Raw genomic sequence first — 24,433 nt, 5'->3', positions numbered from 1 at the left:
AGGACAGCATTACTAGGAGACTGTGTCTGTATTTTCCTATGTGCCCCATTTTAGGTTTCATTTCATTTTTCCTAATTAAATCCTTTACCTTGTTCCAGAGTGCTCTTGAGTTTTGCCTGGGCGTTCAAAAGTCCTGACTTAAGCACATGTAACCCTCAACCCACATGGAGGGACAATGGTGAGATGGGAAGGGCCGCAGCGTCCAAACAGAAAGCAATGCGTCCACTCTCAGTCCCAGCCGTAGTCGCAGAAGCCCGTGAAGTGCCTGATGCCCAGTGCCCGCGCTGCTGCTTCAGAGGCAGCTGGCTCAAGCACCATCATGCCAGATGCATCTCCGGTCCCTTTAAAGCAGGGGTGGGGAATCTTCAGCCCATGGGCCAGATATGGCCCCCAGGGGTTCCGCAGGCGGCCTGCAAGCTTCTTCTGTTGTTCCCTCCAATCAGTGATCAGATAAAAAAGGGTATTGAAAAGCAATTAATACCTGCATAGAATTGAGATGTGCTTTGCAGGATGGCAAGTTGTTGGACTGCAGCTTACTCCTGAGTAGACATGCACAGAATTGAGTGGCATGTTGCATGTTTGGTGGGAAAATGTCTAAATCTGTAAGAATTGCATCTGTCCTTGGCCCACCCCCATGCCCCACCCACTGCTGGAATACGCTCCCTGAAACCCTTCCCGAAGTGGAATTTGGCCCCCAAGGCTCCCAGACTTCAAAGGGCACAGAGGGTGTCAGGATCTGGGTACGGCAGCAGGCAGGGCCCATGAGCCAACTGCAGCATCTGCTGTACTCGAATGGCAGGAGTGATGATGCCTGCACTGAGCACAACTCTCGCTATACCACGGAGCCTGGCCCTGATCCTGTGGGCAGGAAAACACCTCCTAAATACAAGACCTGCTTCTGCCCTCCCTGCGGTGTTGCCTCCTAACTTTTTAAGAGAACCTGCAAATCCCTACAAAGTAGGGGCACCCCCCCAAGACACTGACCCCCCCCCTTGGCTAATCTGATCCTAAGCAAAGAGAGAAAAGGCTGAGGGGGGAGAGTAGCTGCATGAGGTTGGCCCCCGGATCCTGATAACCCACCAGCTTTCACACCCAGAATCAGCCCTGCTGCCCGCCAAGTTCACCCATGGCTGGCTGGGGGCTGCCAGCAGCTCCTGACACACAGCAGGGTCCCAACTGGATCCAGCCCCCCGCGGCAGCGTTTCCCGCGTGCACCCGAAGCCCACAAGCTGAGCAGGAGGACAAGGCAAGGGCAGGAGGGAGAAGCCGGGGCGGGTGCCTGGCCCGCCTCCGGGTGAGCGGAAACACCTCGTCCCCTGGTCATGGTCCTCCCCGATGGCACAGCGTGCGGGTGCTGCCCTCCTCCCCTGTTGCTGTGGGGCACGTGGCTCCTGGGCCCCAGCCAGAATTCGAACAGCCTCTATTCTCCTCTGGAAGGAGCAACGTGGCCCGTCGGGCGCAGCTACTGCCACAGACGAGCGCAGCCCAGCTGGGTGGCCCTCGCCATGGCCGCAGGCACGCGTCCCTGGACATGGGCGCCCCAAGCACGCCTGGCTCTCCGGTCACGTGGTGGTGCCCCATCTTGGCGGCAGGGCTGAAGACAGGCTGCGTCGAGAGCGGGAGGGGGGCCTGTTCTGGTGCTGCTCCCCCCGCCCCCCATACCTGAAAGGACACAGCCGTGGCCAGCTTTGCTACTTTTATTTGCTTCCAAAGCTTCACGCAGATTATACATCTCCTGCTGCTTGCTTGGAAAAGGGGGCCGGCCTGGCTCAAAGGGGAGCAGAGAGGAGGGGCAGGAAGCCCCCCCTGCCGGCTCACTCCGGCAAGTCAAACTAAGCTGCTGACCCCCAGCGCCTGCGTGGCCTCAGGCTCCGGACGCAGGGCAGAGGCTGGCCTTCTGAGCGGAGGGGACGAGGTGGGGAAGCGTGGCCGAGAGCCAGAGGGGCTGGCTGGGCTGTCACTTAGCGGCTGTAGCCAAATTCATCCGCATCGTCAGCTCGGAAGTCTCCGTAACGCCACAAGTTCAACTGCGAGGAGAGCAGAGGGGGAGTGAGCAAGTGGCTGGAGCCTTTCCACCTGACCGACCGTCTCCCAGCCTCCTCCAACGGGGAGACCTCTCCCACTCTCCGGAGCGGCCCGCTCCCCACCCCCGCCAGGGCACCCGTCTCCAGGGCGACCCCCAACCCCCCCGGCAGCCAGAGCAGCTTCCAGCTCCCGGGCAGAGGCTGACTTACGCGGGCGCTCTTGGCCGCCTCCTGCGCGTTCAGGTATTCGGTGATCTGCGGGAGAGATGCAGCGTGAGAGCGAGGGCAGGCCAGGGTGGCGCCCCACCAGCCCCGTTCTCAGGGCTTATTTATTTATTTATGTATGTATTGCATTTATACCCCGCCTTTCTCCCTCTCGCAAGGAACTCAAGGCGGCTTACATGATCCTCCTCCTCTCCATTTTATCCTCACAACAACCCTGTGAGGTAGGTTGGGCTGAGAGTCTGTGACTGGCCCAAAGTCACCCAGTGAGCTTGCTGCCCCCCACAAGCTGCCATCCAGCCGCCCGCCGCAGGACGCAGCCCCGGACGGCCAGCCCTTGCCTAGCCAGCTCACCACTTTCTGGAACTGCTTCTCTTTGCGTGGCTCCACCATGACCAGCCCCTCCTTCACCAGCCCCAGGCCCACGTCGCCCTTGGAGTCGGCAAACTGCAGCGTGACATGGGGGCAGCTGGGCCCGGCGTGCTCCACGTTCAGCAGGCACTGTGTGTTCTGGATGTCCCGCACCAGGCTGTCCACCGCATCTGCCCGGGCCTCGTCCTGGGGACAGGAGAGGGGAGCCCACCTAGCTCAAAGCCGAGAGACGCCTCGCCCAGCACCCAGCGGCAGTGCCCAAGCAGGACGCAGTGCTGGGAGCAGCCCCCACCCCCCAGGACATGCCCCCAGCAGCCAGTCCTCAGCGGCTGAGCACCTCCCTCCGGGGATGCTCCATCTGGCTAGCGACTGGGGCCCAGCAGTGTTCTGGGGCCCACCCCAGACACCCTTCTGTGAATGGAAGTGCCCAGTCCTCCCCGAAAGCCACTGGAGAGTTCCACACATGAATTCCCTTCCATGGGTGAAAGAGGACTGCTTTTCTGTGGGCCTCTCCTGCCTTGACTGGCCCGCAGTCCCACTGGGGAAGCCTGAATGGCCGAATTTGGAGAAGCCCGGAACCCCTGCTGGGGCTGCCCACCCACCCGCCTATTCAGGGCACAGCAGCGAATGCCTCCCTCACGCCCCCCGCGGGCTCAAAAGGTGCTGCTGCAGAGGCTCTGTCCCCAAACACTTCAGCTGCCCTTTCCTGCGCCTTGCGCCCCTCAGCTCCAACTTGGCCGCTGTTGACAGCCGTCCTTTTCCAGGCAAAGACGAGGCTGAGCGGAACCCTGGTTCCCCCCCCCCCCCGTCTTTCCCCAGTGGCCCCCTGGACTTACATCCTGGGGCACCTGGATGAAGGCAAACTTGTACTCGGTGGCCTGGGCAGGCAGGATGCGAGTGCTGAAGGCCGGCGGCAGGGCGGCCAGCCGGGTGCAGGGCAGCGTCTCCTTCTGCAGAGAGAGCGATGCACTGGGGAGGGGCAGGAAGAAGGGAGCGGCCACAGCCGCCCTGCCCTGCAAGCCCCGTTCTGGCACATCCATGGAGATGCACGTTCACACTGGACACTGCCATCCCGTGGGCGCAGGTGGCGCTGGTGAGAACAGGCAGACCTCCTTGAGAAGCTCAGCCTGGAGGTGCCTTCGCACAAAGCCCTGGGAAATTGCACTCAGCAGCAGGGCGGGGGCTAAGTAAGATGTCCACTGGGGCTGCTGGGATGGGGGACAGGCGGCTCCTTGCCCTCCTCGTGACAAAGAACGAGTAAGTCATGCAAAAGAATAAGCATGGGCAGGACTGTGCAAAACCGGGGGCCTGCGCAGAATTCGGAACACAGAAGCGGGGCTTCTTTCCTCAGAGGGTGCAGCCAGGCCTGGGATGCCCCTGCCGCCAGTCTTCCTGCTGGACACCCTCTGCCCTGGAGCAACAACCGAAGTCGACTGGCTCCTCTACTTTCAGTGGAGTACCTTTGGTTGCATGCCCATTAGGGTGCCTGTTGCTGGGAGCGATGCACCGCACAGCACACAGAACCACAGCACAGCAGGGCTGGAAGGGGCCCACAAGGCCATCAAGTCCAACCCCTGCTCAGTGCAGGAATCCAAGTCAGAGCATCCCCAACAGGTGGCTGCCCAGCCTCGTCTTGAATGCCTCCAGCGTGGGGGAGCCCACCACCTCCCGAAGTCATGGGTTCCACTGTCGTATTGCTCCAACAGTCGGGAAGGTTTTGTGCTTGTGCAACAAGGAGACAGTCTGTACTTGGCAGCACTTGGTGAGGGTGTCTAGCCCCCCCCCCATCTCCACCCACCCAGCAGGGTCCCTTCCTTGCTCTCCTCACTGCCACATATTGATTTCTAGTTTTAATTGGAATCCATTTGCTGGCGGAAATTGGATTGTGGGAATGGTGTCAGTGCAGCTGCCTAGGACTCACACTTACAGCAGCAAATGCTCAAGGTGGACCCATCAGGGAGTTGAGCTCCACCCCCCATCCCCACCCCCAGGTGGGGCTTTCTGCAAGCAGCAGCCTCTTGCCCCAAGCAGCTTCTGGGCAAATGTGGGGCTTCCATTTCCTCAACCCCCTCAAGGGGTGTGCGGACGCTGCACCAAAGGCGGAAGTAGTTAGAAGAGGGATAGAAAGGGAACGAAAAATACTCCGGATGAATGACTGGCTACGGAGGTGGTGCCGACGCGAGAGATTTGGATTCTGGGACCACGGGCTATACTTCCTGGAAGATGGGCTGTTGGCAAGGGATGGGTTGCACCTCACAAAGGATGGGAAGAATGTGTTTGGCCACAGCATGAAGAACTTCATCAGGAGGGCTTTAAACTGAATCCTGCGGGGGAGGGAGATGTAATGTTGGGGGTAACAATGGACGAAGGCTCATGTGCTGCAATGGAGAGAACAGCTCTGATAGCGCCCAATAATAGTCTTCAGACACATGTAGGAAGAAAGCCAGACTATGAAGCACATGGTCTTCGATGTGTATATACTAATGCCCAGAGTATGAGAAACAAACAGAATGAACTTGAACTCTTAAATATGGAAGGGACTCGATAAATGTAACTGAGACTTGGTGGGATGACTCCCATGACTGGAATACAGCAATTGAAGGATATAACTTGTTCACAAAGAACAGGAGGAACAGAAAGGGAGGTGGGGTTGCACTGTATGTGAAAAACACATGTCTCTGCACAGAAATACAGGAGGATGGGCTTGGTAGCCCCATCGAGAGCATCTGGATCAAAATAAATGGAGCAAAGAATAAAAGGAACCTGGTGGTCAGAGTCTACTACCAGCGACCCAACCAAGGAGAAGACGAGGATGGAACTTTTGAAAAGCAAATAGCCAATGTTTCAAGGAAGCATGATGTAGTAATGGGGGACTTCAATTTTCCCGATATTTGTTGGGAGACAAATTCTGCCAAACATGGCCCCTCCAGGACATTCCTGACTTGTGTGGCAGATAACTTCCTCCTACAGAAAGTAGAGGAAGGAACTAGAGGATCGGCTATCCTTGACTTGATCCTAACCAACAAAGATGACTTAGTGGATCAAGTAGCAGTTACAGGAACTCTGGGGGAAAGCGACCATGTTGTACTTGACTTCTTGGTTCTAAGGGAAGCAAACGCTGAATGTAGTCAAATGCGTACCCTGGATTTTAGGAAAGCCCATTTTAATAAACTCAGAACAATGATCAGAAGGGCCCATGGCAAGCGACGCTAACGAGAAAAGGAGTCCAAGATGGATGGGAGTTGTTAAAAAAGGAAATTCTAAAGGCACAATTACAAACCATTCAAACCAGAAGAAAAGGTGGAAGACAACAGAAGAAGCCAATGTGGCTTCACAAAAGATTAGACATGACCTGAAAACAAAAAAGGACACATCTAGGAAGTGGAAAGAAGGCCAAGCAACAAAGGAAGAGTACAGGCAGGTAGCACAGAATTGCAGGGATGGCGTCAGGAAGTGTACAGCTGAGAACGAGCTGAGGTTAGCAAGGGATGCTAAAAACAACAAAAAGGCTTTCTTCAGCTACGTGCACAGTAAAAGGCAGAGGAAAGAAATGGTGGTTCAGCTATTCAATAAGGATGGCAAAACGATAACAGATGACAAAGAAAAGGCAGAGGTGCTCAATTCCTACTTTGGCTCAGTCTTCTCCCAAAAGAGGGTCTATGACCCCCCTGGCAAAGGCCAAATACAGGCTGAAGGGGCAGGATTGCAGCTTGAGATTGACAGGCATATGGTCAAGGAACACCTCATTACTTTGAATGAGTTCAAATCTCCAGGGCCAGATGAACTGCATCCTAGAGTAATAAAGGAGCTGGCAGAAGAACTCTCAGAACCGCTGTCTATTCTCTTTGAGAAATCATGGAGGACGGGGGAAGTGCCAGATGACTGGAGGAGGGCTAACGTTGTCCCTATCTTCAAAAAGGGTAAAAAGGAGGAACCTGGGAACTACAGACCAGTCAGTCTGACATCAATCCCTGGGAAAATTCTGGAGCAGATCATAAAGCAATCCATCTGGAAGCACCTTGACAACAATGCCGTGATTACTCGAAGCCAGCATGGATTTGTCGAGAACAAGTTCTGCCAGATGAATCTGATCTCATTTTTTGATCAAGTAACCTCCCTTGTGGACTTTGGGAATGCTGTGGACATCATATACCTCGATTTCAGCAAAGCTTTCAACAAAGTACCTCATGATAACCTGATGAGCAAACTAGCTCAAAAGTGGGCTGGATGAAACAACGATCCGGTGGATCCACAGTTGGCTACAGAATCGGACTCAAAGAGTGCTCATCAATGGGATCTGCTCAAACTGGGGAGAGGTAATAAGCAGGATACCGCAGGGCTGAGTCCTGGGCCCAGTGCTCTTCCACATTTTTATGAATAACTTGGAGGAGGAGGTGCAGGGAATGCTGATCAAATTTGCAGATGACACCAAATTGGGAGGGATAGCTAATACTTTGGAAGACAGAAACAACATTCAAAGTGATCTGGATAGACTGGAGTGCTGGGCAGAAAACAACAGAATGACATTTCATAGGGATAAATGCCAAGTTCTGCACCTAGGAAAAAGAAACCAAATGCACAGTTACAAGGTGGGGATACATGGCTCAACAACACTACAAGCGAGAAGGACCTTGGAATTGTTGTCGATCACAAGCTGAATATGAGCCAACAATAGGATGTGGCTGCAAAAAAGGCCAATGCTATTTGGGGCTGCATTCATAGAAGCATAGTTTCCAAATCCCGGGAAGTCCTAGTTCCCCTCTACTCAGCACTGGTTAGGCCTCATCTGGAGAACTGTGTCCAGTTCTGGGCACCACACTTTAAGAAGGATGCAGAGAAACTGCAGAGGGTTCAGAGGAGGGCAACAAAGATGATCAGAGTGTAGCAGCCATATCGGGGGTCAGATGAAGTAGCCTCATGCAGTCTCATGCTTCATGTTCTCACTGAGCTCTTGCTCTCTGAAATATATGTTTGTAAGCTGACGAGACACAGGAATTTCTTATCTTATCAACAAAGGCTAAGGTCAGCATAGAGTTGTATATCGTGTTCTCTGCTGTTCTCTGCTTATCACGGCTACCCTATAACCCATTTCTTGTATTATAAACAATGGTGCTAAGAGAAGAAATGTTGAGGACTGCAACCACACGGGAGAGGAGGAGCCGTTTCCTATGTGTCATAATGTCTATAAAAGCAATGTGTTAATGTGCCTCGGGGCTTTTGGCTCTTTGGAAGTGATTCCAGCCTTAAGCCCGCGCGTTAAATAAAGAAACTCATAGAATCATAGAATAGTAGGGTTGGAAGGGGCCTACAAGGCCATCGAGTTCAACCCCCTGCTCAGTGCAGGAATCCAAGTCAGAGCATCCCTGACAGATGGCTGTCCAGCCTCGTCTTGAAGGCCTCCAGTGTGGGAGAGCCCACCGCCTCCCTAGGTCATTGGTTCCATTGTCGTATTGCTCTTACAGTCAGGAAGTTTTTCCTGATGTTCAGCCGGAATCTGGCTTCCTGTCACTTGAGCCCATTCTTCCGTGTCCTGCACTCTGGGATGATCAAGAAGAGATCCTGGCCTTCTTCTCTGTGACAACCTTTCAAGTACTTGAAGAGTGCTATCATATCTCCCCTCAGTCTTCTCTTCTCAAGGCTAAACATGCCCAGTTCTTTCAGTCTCTCTTCATAGGGCTTTGTTTCCAGTCCCCTGATCATCTTTGTTGCCCTCCTCTGAACCCTCTCCAGTTTGTCTGCATCCTTCTTCAAGTGTGGTGCCCAGAACTGGACACAATACTCCAGATGAGGCCTAACCAGTGCTGAGTAGAGGGGAACTAGGACTTCCCGGGATTTGGAAGCGATGCTTCTATGAATGCAGCCCAAAAGAGCATTTGCCTTTTTTGCAGCCACATCACATTGTTGGCTCATCTTCAGCTTGTGATCAACAACCATTCCAAGATCCTTCTCAATTGTAGTGTGGTTGAGCCACGCATCCCCCATCTTGTAACTGTGCATTTGGTTTCTTTTTCCTAGGTGCAGAATTTGGCATTTGTCCCTATTAAATGTCATTCTGTTGTTTTCTGCCCAGCGCTCCAGTCTATCCAGATCACTTTGAATGTTGTTTCTGTCTTCCAAAGTATTAGCTATCCCGCCCAATTTGGTGTTGTCTGCAAATCTGATCAGCATTCCCTGCACCTCCTCCTCCAAGTCATTAATAAAAATGTTGAAGAGCACTGGGCCCAGGACTGAGCCCTGCGGTACCCCACTCGTTACCTCTCCCCAGCTTGAGAAGGTCCCATTGAGAAGCACTCTTTGAGTCCGATTCTGTAGCCAACTGTGGATCCACCGGATCGTTGTTTCATCTAGCCCGCTTTGAGCTAGTTTGCTCATCAGGAGATCATGGGGCACTTTGTCGAAAGCTTTGCTGAAGTCGAGGTATATGATGTCTACAGCATTCCCACGGTCCACAAGGGAGGTGACTTGATCAAAAAATGAGATCAGATTTGTCTGGCAGGACTTGTTTTTGACAAATCCATGTTGGCTTCGAGTAATCACGGCATTGTTGTCAAGGTGCTTCCAGATGGATTGCTTTATCATCTGCTCCAGAATTTTCCCAGGGATTGATGTCAGACTGACTGGTCTGTAGTTCCCAGCTTCCTCCTTTTTACCCTTTTTGAAGATAGGGACACATTAGCCCTCCTCCAGTCATCTGGCATTTCCCCCGTCCTCCATGATTGCTCAGAGATAATAGACAGCGGTTCTGAGAGTTCTTCTTCCAGTTCCTTTATCACTCTAGGATGCAGTTCATCTGGTCCTAGAGATCTGAACTCATTCAAAGTAATGAGGTGTTCCTTGACCATATGCCTATCGATCTCCAGCTGCAATCCTGCCCCTTCAGCCTGTACTTTGCCTTTGCCAGGGGAGTCATAGACCCTCTTTTGGGAGAAGACTGAGCCAAAGTAGGAATTGAGCACCTCTGCCTTTTCTTTGTCATCTGTTATCGTTTTGCCATCCTTATTTAATAGCTGAACCACCATTTCTTTCCTCTGCCTTTTACTGTGCACGTAGCTGAAGGAAGCCTTTTTGTTGTTTTTAGCATCCCTTGCTAACCTCAGCTCATTCTCAGCTTTAGCCTTCCTGACGCCATCCCTGCAATTCTGTGCTATCTGCCTGTACTCTTCCTTTGTTACTTGGCCTTCTTTCCACTTCCTATATGTGTCCTTTTTTGTTTTCAGGTCATCCCTAAGCTTTTCGTGAAGCCACATTGGCTTCTTCTGTTGTCTTCCACCTTTTCTTCTTGTTGGAATTGCTAGTGATTGTGCCTTGAGAATTTCCTTTTTTAAAGGCTCCCACCCATCTTGGACTCCTTTTCTCGCTAGCGTCGCTTGCCATGGGACCCGACTGATCATTGTTCTGAGTTTATGAAAATCAGCTTTCCTAAAATCCAGGGTACGCGTTTGACTACACTCGGCTTTTGCTTCCCTTAGAACCAAGAACTCAAGTACAACATGGTCGCTTTCCCCCAGAGTTCCTGTAACTGCTATTTTCTCCACTAAGTCATCTCTGTTGGTTAGGATCAAGTCAAGGATAGCCGATCCTCTAGTTCCTTCCTCTACTTTCTGTAGGAGGAAGTTATCTGCCACACAAGTCAGGAATTTCCTGGAGGGGCCATGTTTTTTCCTTCACTCCGTGGTCTCTCTGACTCTGGGTTCTGCAGCATAAATGGTGCCGTGACTCGGATGTGGCAGGCTCTGAAACAGAGAGGTGGCAGTTGCCTGCTCTTAATCGCCGCACCGGGAGGGAGAGCTCGGCACACGCCTCCCTTTCTTGGCGCCACCAACCTTTTTGTCGGGTGAATGGGAGAAAGCATGCGCAGGGACCGCCCAAACGGCAGCGAGCGGCAAGAGAACCTTGGGAAGCGGAGGAAGGAACTTGAGCCCTGCCCATACTGCAGCTGCACTTCAGTTGAAACCCACATTGGAAGCCTTCAGGAGAAAGGCAAGTATATGGAGTAAAAAGAGGGCCCCGCCTTTGGGAGAAAGGCCACTGGGCAGAAAAAAAGAGGGCCGCGCCTTATGAAGAAGGTCAGTGTTCGTATACGTATACTAAAGGTGACCCACCCGACTGGGGGTGGAGGGGGGACTTGATCACTCCCCCGAGCAGGCACTAATACTCAGCAAGGCGCTGAGGAAACTGCTTCGCTCTAGTGGAAAAGTGGGGAAGTGGGTGGCAGGGACATATGAATGAAGTGGTGAAACTGATGATTGTGTGAGTGGCTACTGTGGTTTCTGTTGCATACCGTTGACCGTCCGGGTGCCCAGGCCAGTAGCAAAGTGCGTGGTGTGAAATTCCTCTCATGTCAGCCGGTGAGACCCCTTACTCGCTGACCAATCCCCTTCCCTCTTTGTGTCCGTCTTCATCTTAGGAGGGAGGCTATGGGAGGTGGGGGAAGCAAGACTTGCACCCCGTTGAGATGTATGTTTTAAAAAAAGAAGGAAAATATTTTTTTTTAAAGGATTCGGAACAGAGAGAGGAAACAGCAAAAAGCTCAAGGTCGAGCTGAGAGAAAAAAAAAGAACAAGATCCGAGGCTGTTAATTAGAGAAATGTTGCAGGACAGCCCAGCTTTTGACGAAGCGTGGGAGTGTGAGGCCGAAGAAGTAGCCGTTAGCCTAGTGCGCCGAGAGGGGGGGCAGGAGAATTGCCCACAACGTTCTGAGTTGTGCAACATCATCACCTCGCCTAATTGAGATGAAATCCCTAAGAAATGGAAACTGAAAATGAAGACCCAGAAGATAAAGGCGCAAAATGGAATAAAGGTGAAGAATCAGCCCCCAGGGCACAGGCTAGACCCCTCTTCGAGTGGAAAGTGTGCCATAGGACTGTCCCAAGGCAGAATGAAGCGGAGAGACCACGATGAAGATCTCTGTCAAGGTAGCTGTGTTTAGCTTTGAACTGTCCTAGAATTTCATAGAGCCTGTAGACCATCAGCTATATGATTTCTGAAGAGCGTAACAGTTAAGCTTTTGCCGTGGGATTCCCTGCAATGAAGAAATCTCACTGATTTGAGTGTCCAGTGTTAGACTGCCTGAGTGTGTGTGCTGAAGAGACCGAGAAACCAGACAGCATGTTCCTGGCCAAGCCAAAATCACGCTACTACCATGCTCCTGGAGGCTGCAATAAACTGTGTAAGCTGGGAGACCCAACCTGATTGAGAAGAAAAGAAGATATTGGAGTAACTGCCTTAAAAAACAGTGAGATCTGTGTAGCCGGCTGGCTGACACTGTCAGTGATGTTACAACTTTAAATTAAGACTGTTTTCCTGTTTGAGACCCCAGCAAAGAAAGCTAACCTGAGTTATTTGTTGCCCGTGCCAAAGCAAAGATTTGGCTGCCCTGTACCTCATCGTGTCCTGTTTTAAGCTTGGGATTTACAAATACAAACAAATGGGAAGCTTGCCTTTGAAGTCCTGCAAATCATCCCACCGCCTCCCCGAAGAAGATTAATGGCTGCCTGAAAAATGCAAGTATAAGGCGATGCCCATCACCCCCCAGCGTCCTGAGTTTCGGCACTTTGCTTTCGTGTACCAAGTAGAAGAAGAGAAAAAAAAAGGTGTGTGTGTGTAATATTATAAATCCCTGGCTAGCTTGTCTAGTGATAGATAGCCCCGAGAGCTTCCCCCCTTTCCACAGTGCTGTGAGGCTTTTCAAAAACTTGAACTCTCATTACTGTAGACTGTGTGTCTGTGTTTGTAGTCAGCTCAGTGTACAACAGGCTGAGTTGATCTATGACTTTTAGATTTCCTTCTGCTAGAACTCAGGCAGCATAAAGTTGCCGATGCAAAAATGGTGACCTAGAACTCTTTGCGCGTGTGGGTATGCCCGTCTCTTGATTTTAATGGGCCCTGAGCTTTCAGCCAGAAGAGCAGTATAATTGCTGGATCTGCTCCATCATGCCTTACCGTGCTAAAAGTGCTTTCCATTCATTGTGTTAAATTGCAGAAAAAGTTTGTTGTGTATATTTTATGATTTCTTAGATATCATAAAATATATGTGATATTTGCAGATTAGTGTTAGTTGCAACTCCAAATGATACTGAGTGTGGTTCCCAATGGATGACAAGTAGAGAAAGACAGAGACAAGTAGAAAAGACAGAGAAATAGAGAAAGTGGCAGACAGATAGAGAAGGGGGAAAAAAAAGAAGAAAGAGAAGGCAAGAGGCAAAGAAAAAGAACATTTGTAGAGAAGAAGCGTGGCCATAGTTGCCCCCAGGGTGAATTAGAAGCAGCTGATTATGCCTAGAGCTTATTACCTGGGGGTAAAGTAGCCACAATAATGTAATAGTTCTTTAAGATGAGAAAATGTAACTAGAAGGAGAAGTTGTTGTTGTTCAGTCGTGTCCAACTCTTCGTGACCCCATGGACCATAGCATGCCAGGCCTTCCTGTCCTGCGCTCTCTCCCGGAGCGTGCTCAAGTTCATATTCATTGCATCCGTGATGCTATCTAGCCATCTCATCCTCTGCCGTCCCCTTCTCCTTTTGCCTTCAGTCTTTCCCAGCATCAGGGTCTTTTCCAGGGAGTTTTCTCTTCGCATTAGGAGAGAAAAGGAGAAGGAGAAGAGAAGGAGAAGAGCCTATCCCAAATGTGTGTCATTGGGACTAGTGTAGGGCAGAAAAGTTTAAGTGAGTTTAACTTGAAAAAAACACATGGAGACAAGGCTGGTGCATAGAGAGGAAAGTTTTATGTAAAAAGTTTGAAACATGATCTGCAATACAGGCAGATCAGCAAGAAAAAGAAAGCAAAAGAAAGAGAGAGAGATTTATCTTCCCATACTAATGAGTGAAAGTGTTATCAAGCACTTTGCCTGGGAAGTGAAGTTTGTTTACAGGACGCTGTGCCTGAGAACCAAACACTTCTAGCCTATGCTGAAAATGCTTGCTAGTGTTGTGCTGCCTCATGGGTAACATGTATGGTATAAAACCCATTTAGCCCAATAGCTTGTGGTTCAGAAAAGCTGTCTGATCCACCCATTGGGTACGCCTGTATGCTGTAAGTTACCCAATAAAGTCTCCTTGTAAGTAACCCCGCCCCCCCTGCTGGAATCCCAAAACACAAGTGGGGCTAGAGCACCTCACCCAGTATCAAACCCTGCTGTTAGAAGCCATGAAGGCAGGTATGAAGAAGTCAGTTAATATGACCAAGGTGTCTAAAGTGCTGCAAGATGCCACCGAGGCCCCAGAGCGTACTTGGAGCGTCTTTTAGATGCCTATCGCCAATATACCCCCCTCGACTCAGAGGCCCAAGAAGACGTGGACAAAGAAATAAAAAAAGACCCAGCAGAGGCAGAAGATTCTTAAGAAAGAACCAGTGTGCCCAGTGTAAACAAGATAGACATTGGTGGCATGAATGCCCAAATAAAATAAATCAAATACACAAAGGAGAAAACCAAAGGAGCCAGAATGGGTGAGAGAGAAGACAGCTTGAGAGGGGCCGTGACATTGACTTCATGATTGACACTGGAGCGGCATCAAGAGCAAGCAAACGTTAGCCTTAAACAAGAAGTCCAAACACTGGGCAAAGTTCTTCAAGCCCAGCGTCGCTTTGTCTTAGAAAATAAGCCCCCAATTCCCATCACAGAAGTTCATCCTTTCCAACCAAGAGATGAAGTATAAGTTAAAAAGTGGAAAAATGACCCTTTGACTCCCAGATGGAGAGGACCAAAAACTGTTATACTTTCCACCCCCGCAGCTGTGAAAGTAGCTGGAGTTAAACCCTGGATACATTGGACACGAGTCAAGAGAGCGGGGGGGGGGGAGTGGACTGTGACCAAAAATCCTAAAAATCCTTTAAAAATTATTCTGAAAAAGCAGTAAGAAGACTCAGGCTAGACCTTACTGTGGGCACACTGGGAGACTGTCCACCCTGCGTACGGTCAGACCTGCAACTGGGGAAAATTGAAGAAGGGGACTAGACCCTACTGCAGCTAGCCAGGTGAATAGCTGCCCAGCGTACGGTCAGATCCCAAAGAAGATTAAATATGCATGTTGTAGTGTTAGTGGTGTTGTATTATAGTTCCTCAATAAGGTGCGAAAAAGGGGGGTCTGCCCCTGGAGGAGAAAATCTGTCCCAGCGATTCGCTGATAATTACTGGCTTCACTTAGCTAACATCACTGGAGTAAAGCATTTTTGTTTACCAAAAGATATACCTGCAAACAGGCTTATTAGCTCTTGCCTAAGACCTGTCTGTAAGCATCCTGAAAGAATTCAAAACGAGACTATATTAAGCAATTTTAATATAAACTTGACTTATTCCCAAAATTCTGACTGGGGCATAGTTACGAAAATCTTACCCCCTACAGAGTTCACTCAACGTACTCCCATCGTAGCTGGCACAAATGCCACTTGTGCACAAATAATTAATTGTCAAAAATCTTCTGGGAAATGTAAAGCTATCCCTGGCCCCCCCTTCCACTGTAATGAAATTCAAAACATATGTTTTAATTATGCACATATACTTCTGCTTCATGAATGGTTTTGAACCTGTGGTTCCCGTACCTGGTCATTCATTCCAGCCAACTTGTCTGATAACCACCCATGTTGCCTTAGCCGCCTGGTGCCAATTCTTCCCCCGTGGCCAGAGAAAATCCGTCGACGGCAGCCTAAAGCACTCCAACTAACTGAAAATTGTAATAGCCACCTACAGCTACACACTGACTCAGAAAAATTGGCATTAGCAGTGTCGTTAGTTGGAGTTCCAGGTTTAGCCTTAGCTGATGGTCTGGAGATCAACCGGTTAGCTTGCAGCTTGGCCAAGAGCATAAATGCCACCTCACGAGCATTGTCATTATTAAATAAAGAGTTGTGTCATCTAAGAGGTGCAGTTCTAGAAAATCGAGCTGGTATAGATTACCTCTTCCTTCTTCATCATCTGGGTTGTGAGACGCACCAAAAGCTTTGCTGTTTTAATTTAACTGATAACAGTAATGCTGTAGATGAACAGATCAACAATCTGCACCATATAGTGGCTGACATAACAATGGGACAAAACAATTGGCTAGATTGGTTAACCTCTTGGCTTCCAGATCTTAGCTGGCTTAAGGCATTGTTCATCCTACTTCTACCAGTGTTGTTCATAGAGATACTGTTATGCCTTTGCATTCCTTGTCTTATGCGCTGTTTAACCAATCTGTTTTATGTCTCGGCTAGCAAAACTGCTGCCCTCTATGCTCTAATAGCCCAACAAGAGGTTAAGTGATATGTATGTTATAAAAAGTTTTGTATTGTGCTTTGCAGACTATTATGAGCATTCGCTTATCAGAAATGCTATAATTGTAATAAATTATGCATTTAAGGGGGGAATGTAGCAGCCATATCTGGAGCGCTGGGCAGAAAACAACAGAATGGCATTTAATAGGGACAAATGCCAAGTTCTGCACCTAGGAAAAAGAAACCAAATGCACAGTTACAAGATGGGGGATACGTGGCTCAACCACACTATAAGCAAGAAGGATCTTGGAATTGTTGTCGATCACAAGCTGAATATGAGCCAACAATGTGAACTGGCTGCAAAAAAGGCAAATGCTCTTTTGGGCTGCATTAATAGGATAGCTTCCAAATCCCGAGAAGTACTAGTTCCCCTGTACTCAGCACTGGTTAGGCCTCATCTGGAGTACTGTGTCCAGTTCTGGGCACCACACTTTAAGAAGGATGCAGACAAACTTGAAAGGGTTCAGAGGAGGGCAACAAAGATGATCAGGGGACTGGAAACAAAGCCCTATGAAGAGAGACTGAAAGAACTGGGCATGTTTAGCCTTGAGAACAGAAGACTGAGGGGAGATATGATAGCACTCTTCAAGTACTTGAAAGGTTGTCAAAGAGAAGAAGGCCAGGATCTCTTCTTGATCATCCCAGAGTGCAGGACACGGAAGAATGGGCTCAAGTGACAGGAAGCCAGATTCCGGCTGAACATCAGGAAAAACTTCCTGACTTTTAGAGCAATACGACAATGGAACCTATTCCCTAGGGAGGCGGTGGGCTCTCCTACACTGGAGGCCTTCAAGATGAAGCTGGACAGCCATCTGTCAGGGATGCTCTGCCTTGGATTCCTGCAATGAGCAGGGGGTTGGACTCGATGGCCTTGTAGGCCCCTTCCAGCTCTACTATTCTATGATTCTAGGAAATACATCAAAGGTCTGCTGCAGAGATTTTGCAGAGGGATGGAGTGATTTTGCCTCGTGTCACTTATCTTGCATGGATTTCTCTGCCTCTGTCAGCTGCAGGGTGAGGCCAGGAGAGAGCAGCCCTGTCCCGAAATCCCAGCTTGGAAAGGTCTGCCAAGCTGCCTTCAACCGGTGCAGGAGACTTGAGCAGTGAGGAGGGAGAGACTTGCTCTCTTCCCTTCCCTTGCACTGAGACTCCGTGGGCATGGGATTCGGCAGAGGCCAAATCTGGCGCCGAAGCCCGCCGTCGCGGACATGCTGCCTGGACAGGGCCCTGGCTCAGCCTGGCTGCTCCCCCCACCCCCAGGACAGGCACTACCACAAAACTGGATTGGGTGGGAGGGGCGCACACAGGATCTCCCTCCCTCCGCCCCCCCTCCCTCCAGAAACAGACAGAGAGCTGCTTGCGCCAGGTTCATAATAGGACTCCCCAGGCACAGAGAAGTAAGAGGCTGCTCCAATGCCCACAAGCGGGGGGTGGGGACACACCCGAGCCTGGCTGCCCCCTGGATCCTCCCCGCAAAGCCACACTCACGTTGCCGTAGTCGATGTAGAAGACGTGCACTTTGGCCTGAGACTCCACCTTCTCCACGCGGGCTCGGTACCTGGAAGGTGTGCAGGACTGAGCATGAGGTGGCCCCGCCCCCGTGCCCCATCAGCAGGGCCATGGGGGGAAGGCAAGGTCAGCTGGGCAGAGACTGCTGGGCAGACATCTGGGGCCGGAGAGAGCAGAGCCTGGCCCTCCCAGAGCTGCCCCGCCCCGCCCCGCCCCATCCACGCACCACTCTCCGTCGACAAACTTGGCGATGCTGTAGTCACCGCGGCGTGGCGTGTATGAGCCTTCCACGGGCGGGTGGGCAGCGATCTCGCTCCGCATGGTCTCCATCAGCTTCTCCAGCTGTGTCCCTGCAGGAAGGGAGAGGGGATCAGGGCTGGCAGCAAGCCATGGGCACCCGTGCTGCCCATGGCCCCCAATGGGGCAGGGTGGAGACCGCGCCCTTCAAAGCAGCCACGCCCAGTGCACTGCCGCGTGGCAGGAGGGGGAGGATTGGGCAGCAGCTGACCAAGCCTGCCGTGTGCTCCCCAGAGAGGGCTCCCCGATCATGCACTGCTCTCCCGCACTGGCTGTAGCCCCTTCCCTCTGGAACCAGGTTCAGCGGCCCCACAGGCCTCCCCTCCAGCGGCCTTTAGAGGCAGGATAGGAAACAGAGGTGGCTGCACAGCCCCGATGCAAAGATGGCCAATGCCTGGGGGGGGGAGAATGAGGGGTGAGGCACAGCGGCTTTCTTGCGGTGGCCCCATAAATCCTGCAGATGATGCTTGAATCCTAGAAGGGCTGGAGCAGGATGGCACACGGACTGCCCAAGGGCTCCAAGCACGAGGCCTCTTGCAGGAGGGAAGGTTGGGTGGGTGGAGATCTTGGGTGCGGAAGGGATAGCACCTCTTGCCTCCCCCCAGCACCCCCAGCAATGCACAGGGTGCCAGCAGCCACCAGCAGAGTGACAGATCCAATGTCTCACCTGGATCCCCAGGCTTGAGCCGGGCATGGGGGCAATTGGCCATTCTCCTTGCCTCCCCCTGGCCCCCGGGTTGGAGCTAGTGATGGGCAGGTGGAATGAATGTGGGATCCCGCCGCTGGGCCAGCCCAAGTGCCCCTTCCTTTGGGCCTCCAGGCCCTCATCTCCCTCTCACCTGCTCAGCACCCCACCCGTGGTACACTGAACAAGGGAGGGTGAGGCCCCTGCCAGAGGCAGGCCTCAGCCCCCAGAGTCTGGGTCCCACCCCTCCCTGGCTGCTTTCCCTGTGGGGCCGGGCTGGGCCATGGGCGTGCCGCCGCCTGTGCCCCTGAATGGCCCAGCCCTCTCCTTCCTGCTGCTCAGCACCACCTGCCGAGGCTCTTCACCCCAACAGCATCCTGAGCGCCCCGTCTGAGCACGCTGGCTGGAGGCGGGGGGCGCCGGCCGCGGCATCCAAAGGGCTTCCCTGCTGCCATCACGCCTGACGCGGAGGAATCGGCCAGGAGCAGGGTCGCATTCCGAGGCTGGCACGGCAAGACTGCCCTGCTGACTGGCCGGGCAGAAGCCTGCTCACCTCAGCGTGGGGCTCTCGGGGGCTTTGGAGTGCAACTCCCACCACCCCGACCAATGGCCATGCTGGCTGGGGTTGATGGGAGCTGTAGTACAAAGCATCCAGAGGCCACCACGCTGGCAAGGCTGGGGCAGGTGCACAGAGCCCCCACGCCCCGCCTGCCCGCCCACCTGTCTCCACGTCTTGCACGTAGAAGTGGAGGTCGTCTGTGATCTCGGTGACGAAGACAGGCTTGTAGCTGGCGGTCCGCTCCTTCTCCTCTGGCACTGTCACCACGTCCTCCACGGGGGCCTCTTCATACTGGGACCACACCTGCCAGGGCAGTGGAGGAGGGTTCCGGAGTCAGATGCAGGGGAGGGGGCAGAGGCCAGGGGCCACAGGAGGGGGGAGGCTCGGTGTGCAAGGTGGGAGGCAGGGAAACCCAGTGCTGCTGGCACGGGCTGGCAGCAGTGGCTCCCCCAGGGCTCCAGGCAGGGGTCTCCCCAGCCCCACCTGGAGATGCTGGTGGAGCTGGAGCCAGGGACCTGCCGCACGCGAAGCAGGGCTCCACCCTGCAGGGGGAGTCTTCTGTGGGGCAGCCACGGGGAGAAGATGCTCCTGAGCTTGGCAGACGTTCAGCGGCGGACCTGCCTCCCAAACAGGCTAGGGGGGCCCTTGGGCAAGGGCCAGCTGGTCCCAAGAGCTTTGGGGGATGACTGAGTCTGCAGGGGTGTGTGGGGTGTGTGGGGTGCTGGAGGCGGAGCTGCTCTGAGCTCCCAGGGAAGCTGGCTGCTGTTGAGCGCCAGACCAGGCTCGAGCCGGCCACAGCCTCTTCTGGACTGGGCAGAGAGGAAGATCTGAGGTGCAGGAGGCAGCACCTCTGAGGCGGTGGGGCGGGGAGGTGTGCCCCAGAGACTGAGTTGCTGGCCCCCAGATTAGGGCCCTTGTCAAAATGGGGAGGATCCAGCTCACGCCCTGTTGCATGGAGGGAGCCCCACTTTGGGGGAACTCAGCCTCACACAGGGATCTGTGGACAGGCCCTTTCCCCTGCCCTGAGCAGGGGGTGGGGGAGATGTTCAGGCAGGCCTGGCGCCACCTCACCGTGCCCTGGGCCAGGTGGCACGCTTGCCCTGGCCCTGCACAACAGGAGCACAGCGCCACGGCACAGATTCAGACAGACAGCCCGCCAAGTCCAACTGAGTTGTGGAGGGAGGGAGCGCACAAAGCCCTCTCGCCCGCTTCCCCCAGCCCACTCACACATCTCCACCCAGGGAGCGTGAGGCTGGCCTGCGTGGGACAGCTGGGGGGGGGGGGGGCAACGCACAATTTGTGGAAGTCTCTCTGCCCACTCAGACCTCGGCCTCTCCCAGCAGCTGTGTCGGTGAGAACAGGGAGAGGGGGCAGTGGAAGTGCAAAGAGGAGTCCCTGCCCACCCAGGCTGGACCCCTCCCTCCAAGATACAAAATGTAGGGAAGAGAGGACTCCCCTCGATCCCCGAAAGGGCCAGGCCCTGGCTCTGCCTCAGTGCTACCAGGACCCTCCCCATTTCAGGAGAGGGGCCTGTGTGACTCTTGCCTGGCCCCGGCCCCAGCCCCAAGGAAGGACGGGTTTCCCTGTGAATGGGGGTCTCCCCCAAACAGGGAGAGGGTGGGAAGGCACAAGAGCCTCCGGACAGCAGCTGCCACCCCCCGCCCCTGCTGATGGCCACCGGAGCCAGTGTCTTGGCCACCGTGTTTCCTGGGAAAGCAGCACGGGACTCAGAGTCTTGCTGAGCCCTCCAGGAAGAGCAGCTCCTCCCTCCACCCTGCCTGCCCTGGAGGAGAAGGACGAGGGTCAGCAAGTGCCCCTCTGGCACAGATCTATGCCTGAGGGTGCATGTTCAGACATGCAACCTTGACATGTGAAGATCTTTTCGGATTGAGCACTGAGTGTCCCAAAGTTTAGCACCTCAACGGGTTAAGGGGACTTGGAGACTGAAGACACCGCTGTTTAATCCAGGCATGATTTATTGAGAGGAATTAAAACAGACATTCAGAAGAGCAGACCAAAGTGACAGGCATTTTAGAGGGTTAAATGTCCTTCATACAGACTACCAGTTTTAATTATTCAGGCAGACTCTAATGATCAAGGCAGCACATGAAAGCAATGGCTTTCATGTGCTGCCTTGACCTGGGGAGGTGGTGGGCTCTCCCACACTGGAGGCCTTCAAGACAAGGCTGGGCAGCCACCTGTCAGGGATGCTCTGACTTGGATCCTGCATTGAGCAGGGGGTTGGACTCGATGGCCTTGTGGGCCCCTTCCAGCCCTGCTATTCTATGATTCTATGACTAGCGGGGGGGGGAGTCTTGGCAGCACAGAGGAGGGAGGAGCAGGGAAATGGGGGTGGGACCGGCAGGGGCGGGGGAGGCTGGGGCCGCCTGGTGCGCAAAGCAGGCACGTCATTACGTTGTCCACCCATCGCTGTGGAGATGCACAAGCCTGGGAAGAGCCAGGAGGAAGAGCGGTGGGCGGACAGGGCTCCCTGCGAAGCGGAGGTGGGGAAGAGGCGCTCCGGCAAGCTTGCTGGGGAGGGGTTAGCAAGGGGCTGGTTCTCTCCCCGGATCGTGCAGATGCCGGGGGCGCAATGACAGTCGAGGCAGTGGGGGGCCTCTGCGGGGGGGGGCACAGGATTGCTCTTGTGTGAGAGGTTGAGGCTTCTTTGGGGCAAAGAGTCCTAATGACTGGGCTGTCCGGGGTGCTGCTTATATGCCCCCAATTTGCACCTGATTATTAAAACTCAAACCACGGCAACATTCTGTCCCTGCTGCTCATCAAAACTACCATGTGGGCTAGTTTGGGAATTACTCCGAGTGACCATCATTTCTCCCAGCTTAAGCAGGCAGGTAAACATTAACTGGCTACTGAATAGGGTTACCTGGTGATTCTTCTGGGCTGACATTTTGGAGCCTCAGTGTAAACTGAAAATAGGATCAAAGGAGGGTGGGAGGTCAAGGGATTGGCGATGCAGTTGAAGGCACACTTGGAAGAAGCCGATTATCTAGACCCATTTCAGTCGGGCTTCAGGTTTGGGCAGGGGACAGAAACGGCCCTGGTCGCCTTGGTGGATGATATGAGGAGGGCTCTGGATAGGGGCGAATGCTCCTTCCTTGTTCTCCTCGACCTCTCAGCAGCTTTTGATACCGTTGACCATGGTATCCTCCTGGACCGCCTGGAGGGGTTGGGCATTGGAGACACCATATTGCGGTGGTTCCGGTCCTTCCTCTCCGGCAGGTACCACAGGGTAGCACTGGGAGAGGAGGTTTCAGAACCGTGGCCGCTCACTTGTGGGGTGCCACAGGGTTCCATCCTCTCCCCGATGCTATTTAACATCTATGTGAAGCTGCTGAGGGCTACCATCAGGAGGTTTGGGGTGCAGTGTCATCAATATGCGGATGACACGCAGCTCAACCTCTTGTTCAAATCTTCACCAGGGTTGGCCATAGAATCCCTGTCCAAATGTCTGGAGACAGTGAGTGGCTGGATGGGGAGGAATAAGCTGAAGCTGAGTCCTGACAAGACCGAGACACTTCTGGTGGGAGACAAGAGGAGGCTGGGGGATGTTGACCTGGTGTTGAATGGGGTACGGCTACCCTTGAGAGACCAGGTCCACAGCCTGGGGGTCATTTTAGACTTCCAGCTGTCCATGGAGGCTCAGGTGTCAGCTGTGAGCTGGATAGCGCTGTATCAACTCCATCTGATACGGCGGCAGCACCCCTTCCTTCCCGGCCATCTGCCCCCATCGGCAGTACATGCCCTGGCCTCATCTTGTCTAGAGTACTGTAATGCGCTCTATGTGGGGTTACCCTTGAAGACGGTTTGGAAGCTGCAGCTGGTACAGAACGCGGCGGCTCGCCTGATTAAAGGCAGCCGCTGGTGAGATCACATCACTCCAGTGCTGAAGGAGTTGCACTGGTTACCAGTTGTTTTCCGGGCCAAATTCAAGGTGTATTAGAATAGAATAGTAGTAGGGTTGGAAGGGGCCTACAAGGCCATCGAGTCCAACCCCCTGCTCAGTGCAGGAATCCAAGTCAGAGCATCCCTGAAAGATTGCTGTCCAGCCTTGTCTTGAATGCTTCCAGTGTGGGAGAGCCCACCACCTCCCTAGGGAATGGGTTCCATTGTCGTATTGCTCTAACAGTCAGGACGTTTTTCCTGATGTTCAGCCGGAATCTGGCTTCCTGTCACTTGAGCCCATTCTTCCGTGTCCTGCACTCTGGGAGGATCAAGAAGAGATCCTGGCCTTCCTCTCTGTGACAACCTTTCAAGTTCTTGAAGGGCGCTGTCATGTCTCCCCTCAGTCTTCTCCTCTCAAGGCTAAACATGCCCACTTCTTTCAGTCTCTCTTCATAGGGCTTTGTTTCCAGTCCTCTGATCATCTTTGCTGCCCTCCTCTGAACCCTCTCCAGTTTGTCTGCATCCTTCTGAAAGTGTGGTGCCCAGAACTGGACACAGTACTCCAGATGAGGCCTAACCAGTGCTGAGTAGAGGGGAACTAGTACTTCCAGGGATTTGGAAGCTAAGCTTCTATTAATGTAGCCCAAAAGAGCATTTGCCTTTTTTGCAGCCACATCACATTGTTGGCTCATCTTCAGCTTGTGATCGACAACCATTCCAAGATCCTTCTCGCTTGTAGTGTTGTTGAGCCACGTCTCCTCCATCTTGTAACTGTGCATTTGATTTCTTTTTCCTAGGTGCAGAACTTGGCATTTATCCCTATGAAATGTCATTCTGTTGTTTTCTGCCCAGCGCTCCAGTCTATCCAGATCACTTTGAATTGTGTTTCTGTCTTCCAAAGTATTAGCTATCCCGCCCAATTTGGTGTCATCTGCAAATCTGATCAGCATTCCCTGCACCTCCTCCTCCAAGTCATTCATAAAAATGTTGAAGAGCACTGGGCCCAGGACTGAGCCCTGCGGTACCCCACTCGTTACCTCTCCCCAGTTGGAGAAGGTCCCATTTGTAAGCACTCTCGGAGTCCGATTCTGTAGCCAACTGTGGATCCACCGGGTCGTTGTTTCATCTAGCCCACTTTGAGCTAGTTTGCTCATCAGGAGATCATGGGGCACTTTGTGGAAAGCTTTGCTGACGTCGAGGTATATGATGTCTACAGCATTCCCACGGTCTACAAGGGAGGTGACTTGATCAAAAAATGAGATCAGATTTGTCTGGCAGGACTTGTTTTTGGCATATCCATGTTGGCTTCCAGTAATCACGGCATTGTTGTCAAGGTGCTTCCAGATGGATTGCTTTATCATCTGCTCCAGAATTTTCCCAGGGATTGATGTCAGACTGACTGGTCTCTGGTTCCCAGGTTCCTCCTTTTTACCCTTTTGGAAGATAGGGACAACGTTAGCCCTCCTCCAGTCATCTGGCACTTCCCCCGTCCTCCATGATTTCTCAAAGAGAATAGACAGCGGTTCTGAGAGTTCTTCTGCCAGTTCCTTTATGACTCTAGGATGCAGTTCATCTGGCCCTGGAGATTTGAACTCATTCAAAGTCATTAGGTGTT

General features: G+C 52.7%; 1 protein-coding gene across 3 annotated transcripts in view; it reads right to left on the bottom strand.

Annotated features, from left to right (window-relative positions):
• Positions 1-668: 668 nt before the first annotated feature.
• Positions 669-24,433, bottom strand: part of SND1 (staphylococcal nuclease and tudor domain containing 1) — a 355,633-nt gene continuing 331,868 nt past the window's right edge. For 2 of the 3 annotated variants that reach the window (XM_084808775.1, XM_084808777.1), the window contains 7 exons: positions 19,077-19,218; positions 17,601-17,724; positions 17,354-17,423; positions 3,455-3,568; positions 2,601-2,804; positions 2,235-2,279; positions 669-2,027 (listed from right to left, as the gene is read on the bottom strand). In XM_084808775.1, coding sequence (XP_084664901.1) covers positions 1,962-2,027; positions 2,235-2,279; positions 2,601-2,804; positions 3,455-3,568; positions 17,354-17,423; positions 17,601-17,724; positions 19,077-19,218 — 765 coding nt within the window. In that variant the 3' untranslated portion in view covers positions 669-1,961. The remainder of the gene's footprint in view (positions 2,028-2,234; positions 2,280-2,600; positions 2,805-3,454; positions 3,569-17,353; positions 17,424-17,600; positions 17,725-19,076; positions 19,219-24,433) is intronic. The other variant, XM_084808776.1, reaches the window with a different exon arrangement.

Source organism: Heloderma suspectum, chromosome 7, assembly GCF_057233095.1.
Source record: "Heloderma suspectum isolate Gila_16-S chromosome 7, 16-S_ref, whole genome shotgun sequence".
NCBI classification, from domain to species: Eukaryota; Metazoa; Chordata; class Lepidosauria; order Squamata; family Helodermatidae; genus Heloderma; species Heloderma suspectum.
The sequence above is the reverse complement of the archived record's forward strand: the minus strand, read 5'-3'. Positions and strand labels throughout refer to the sequence as shown.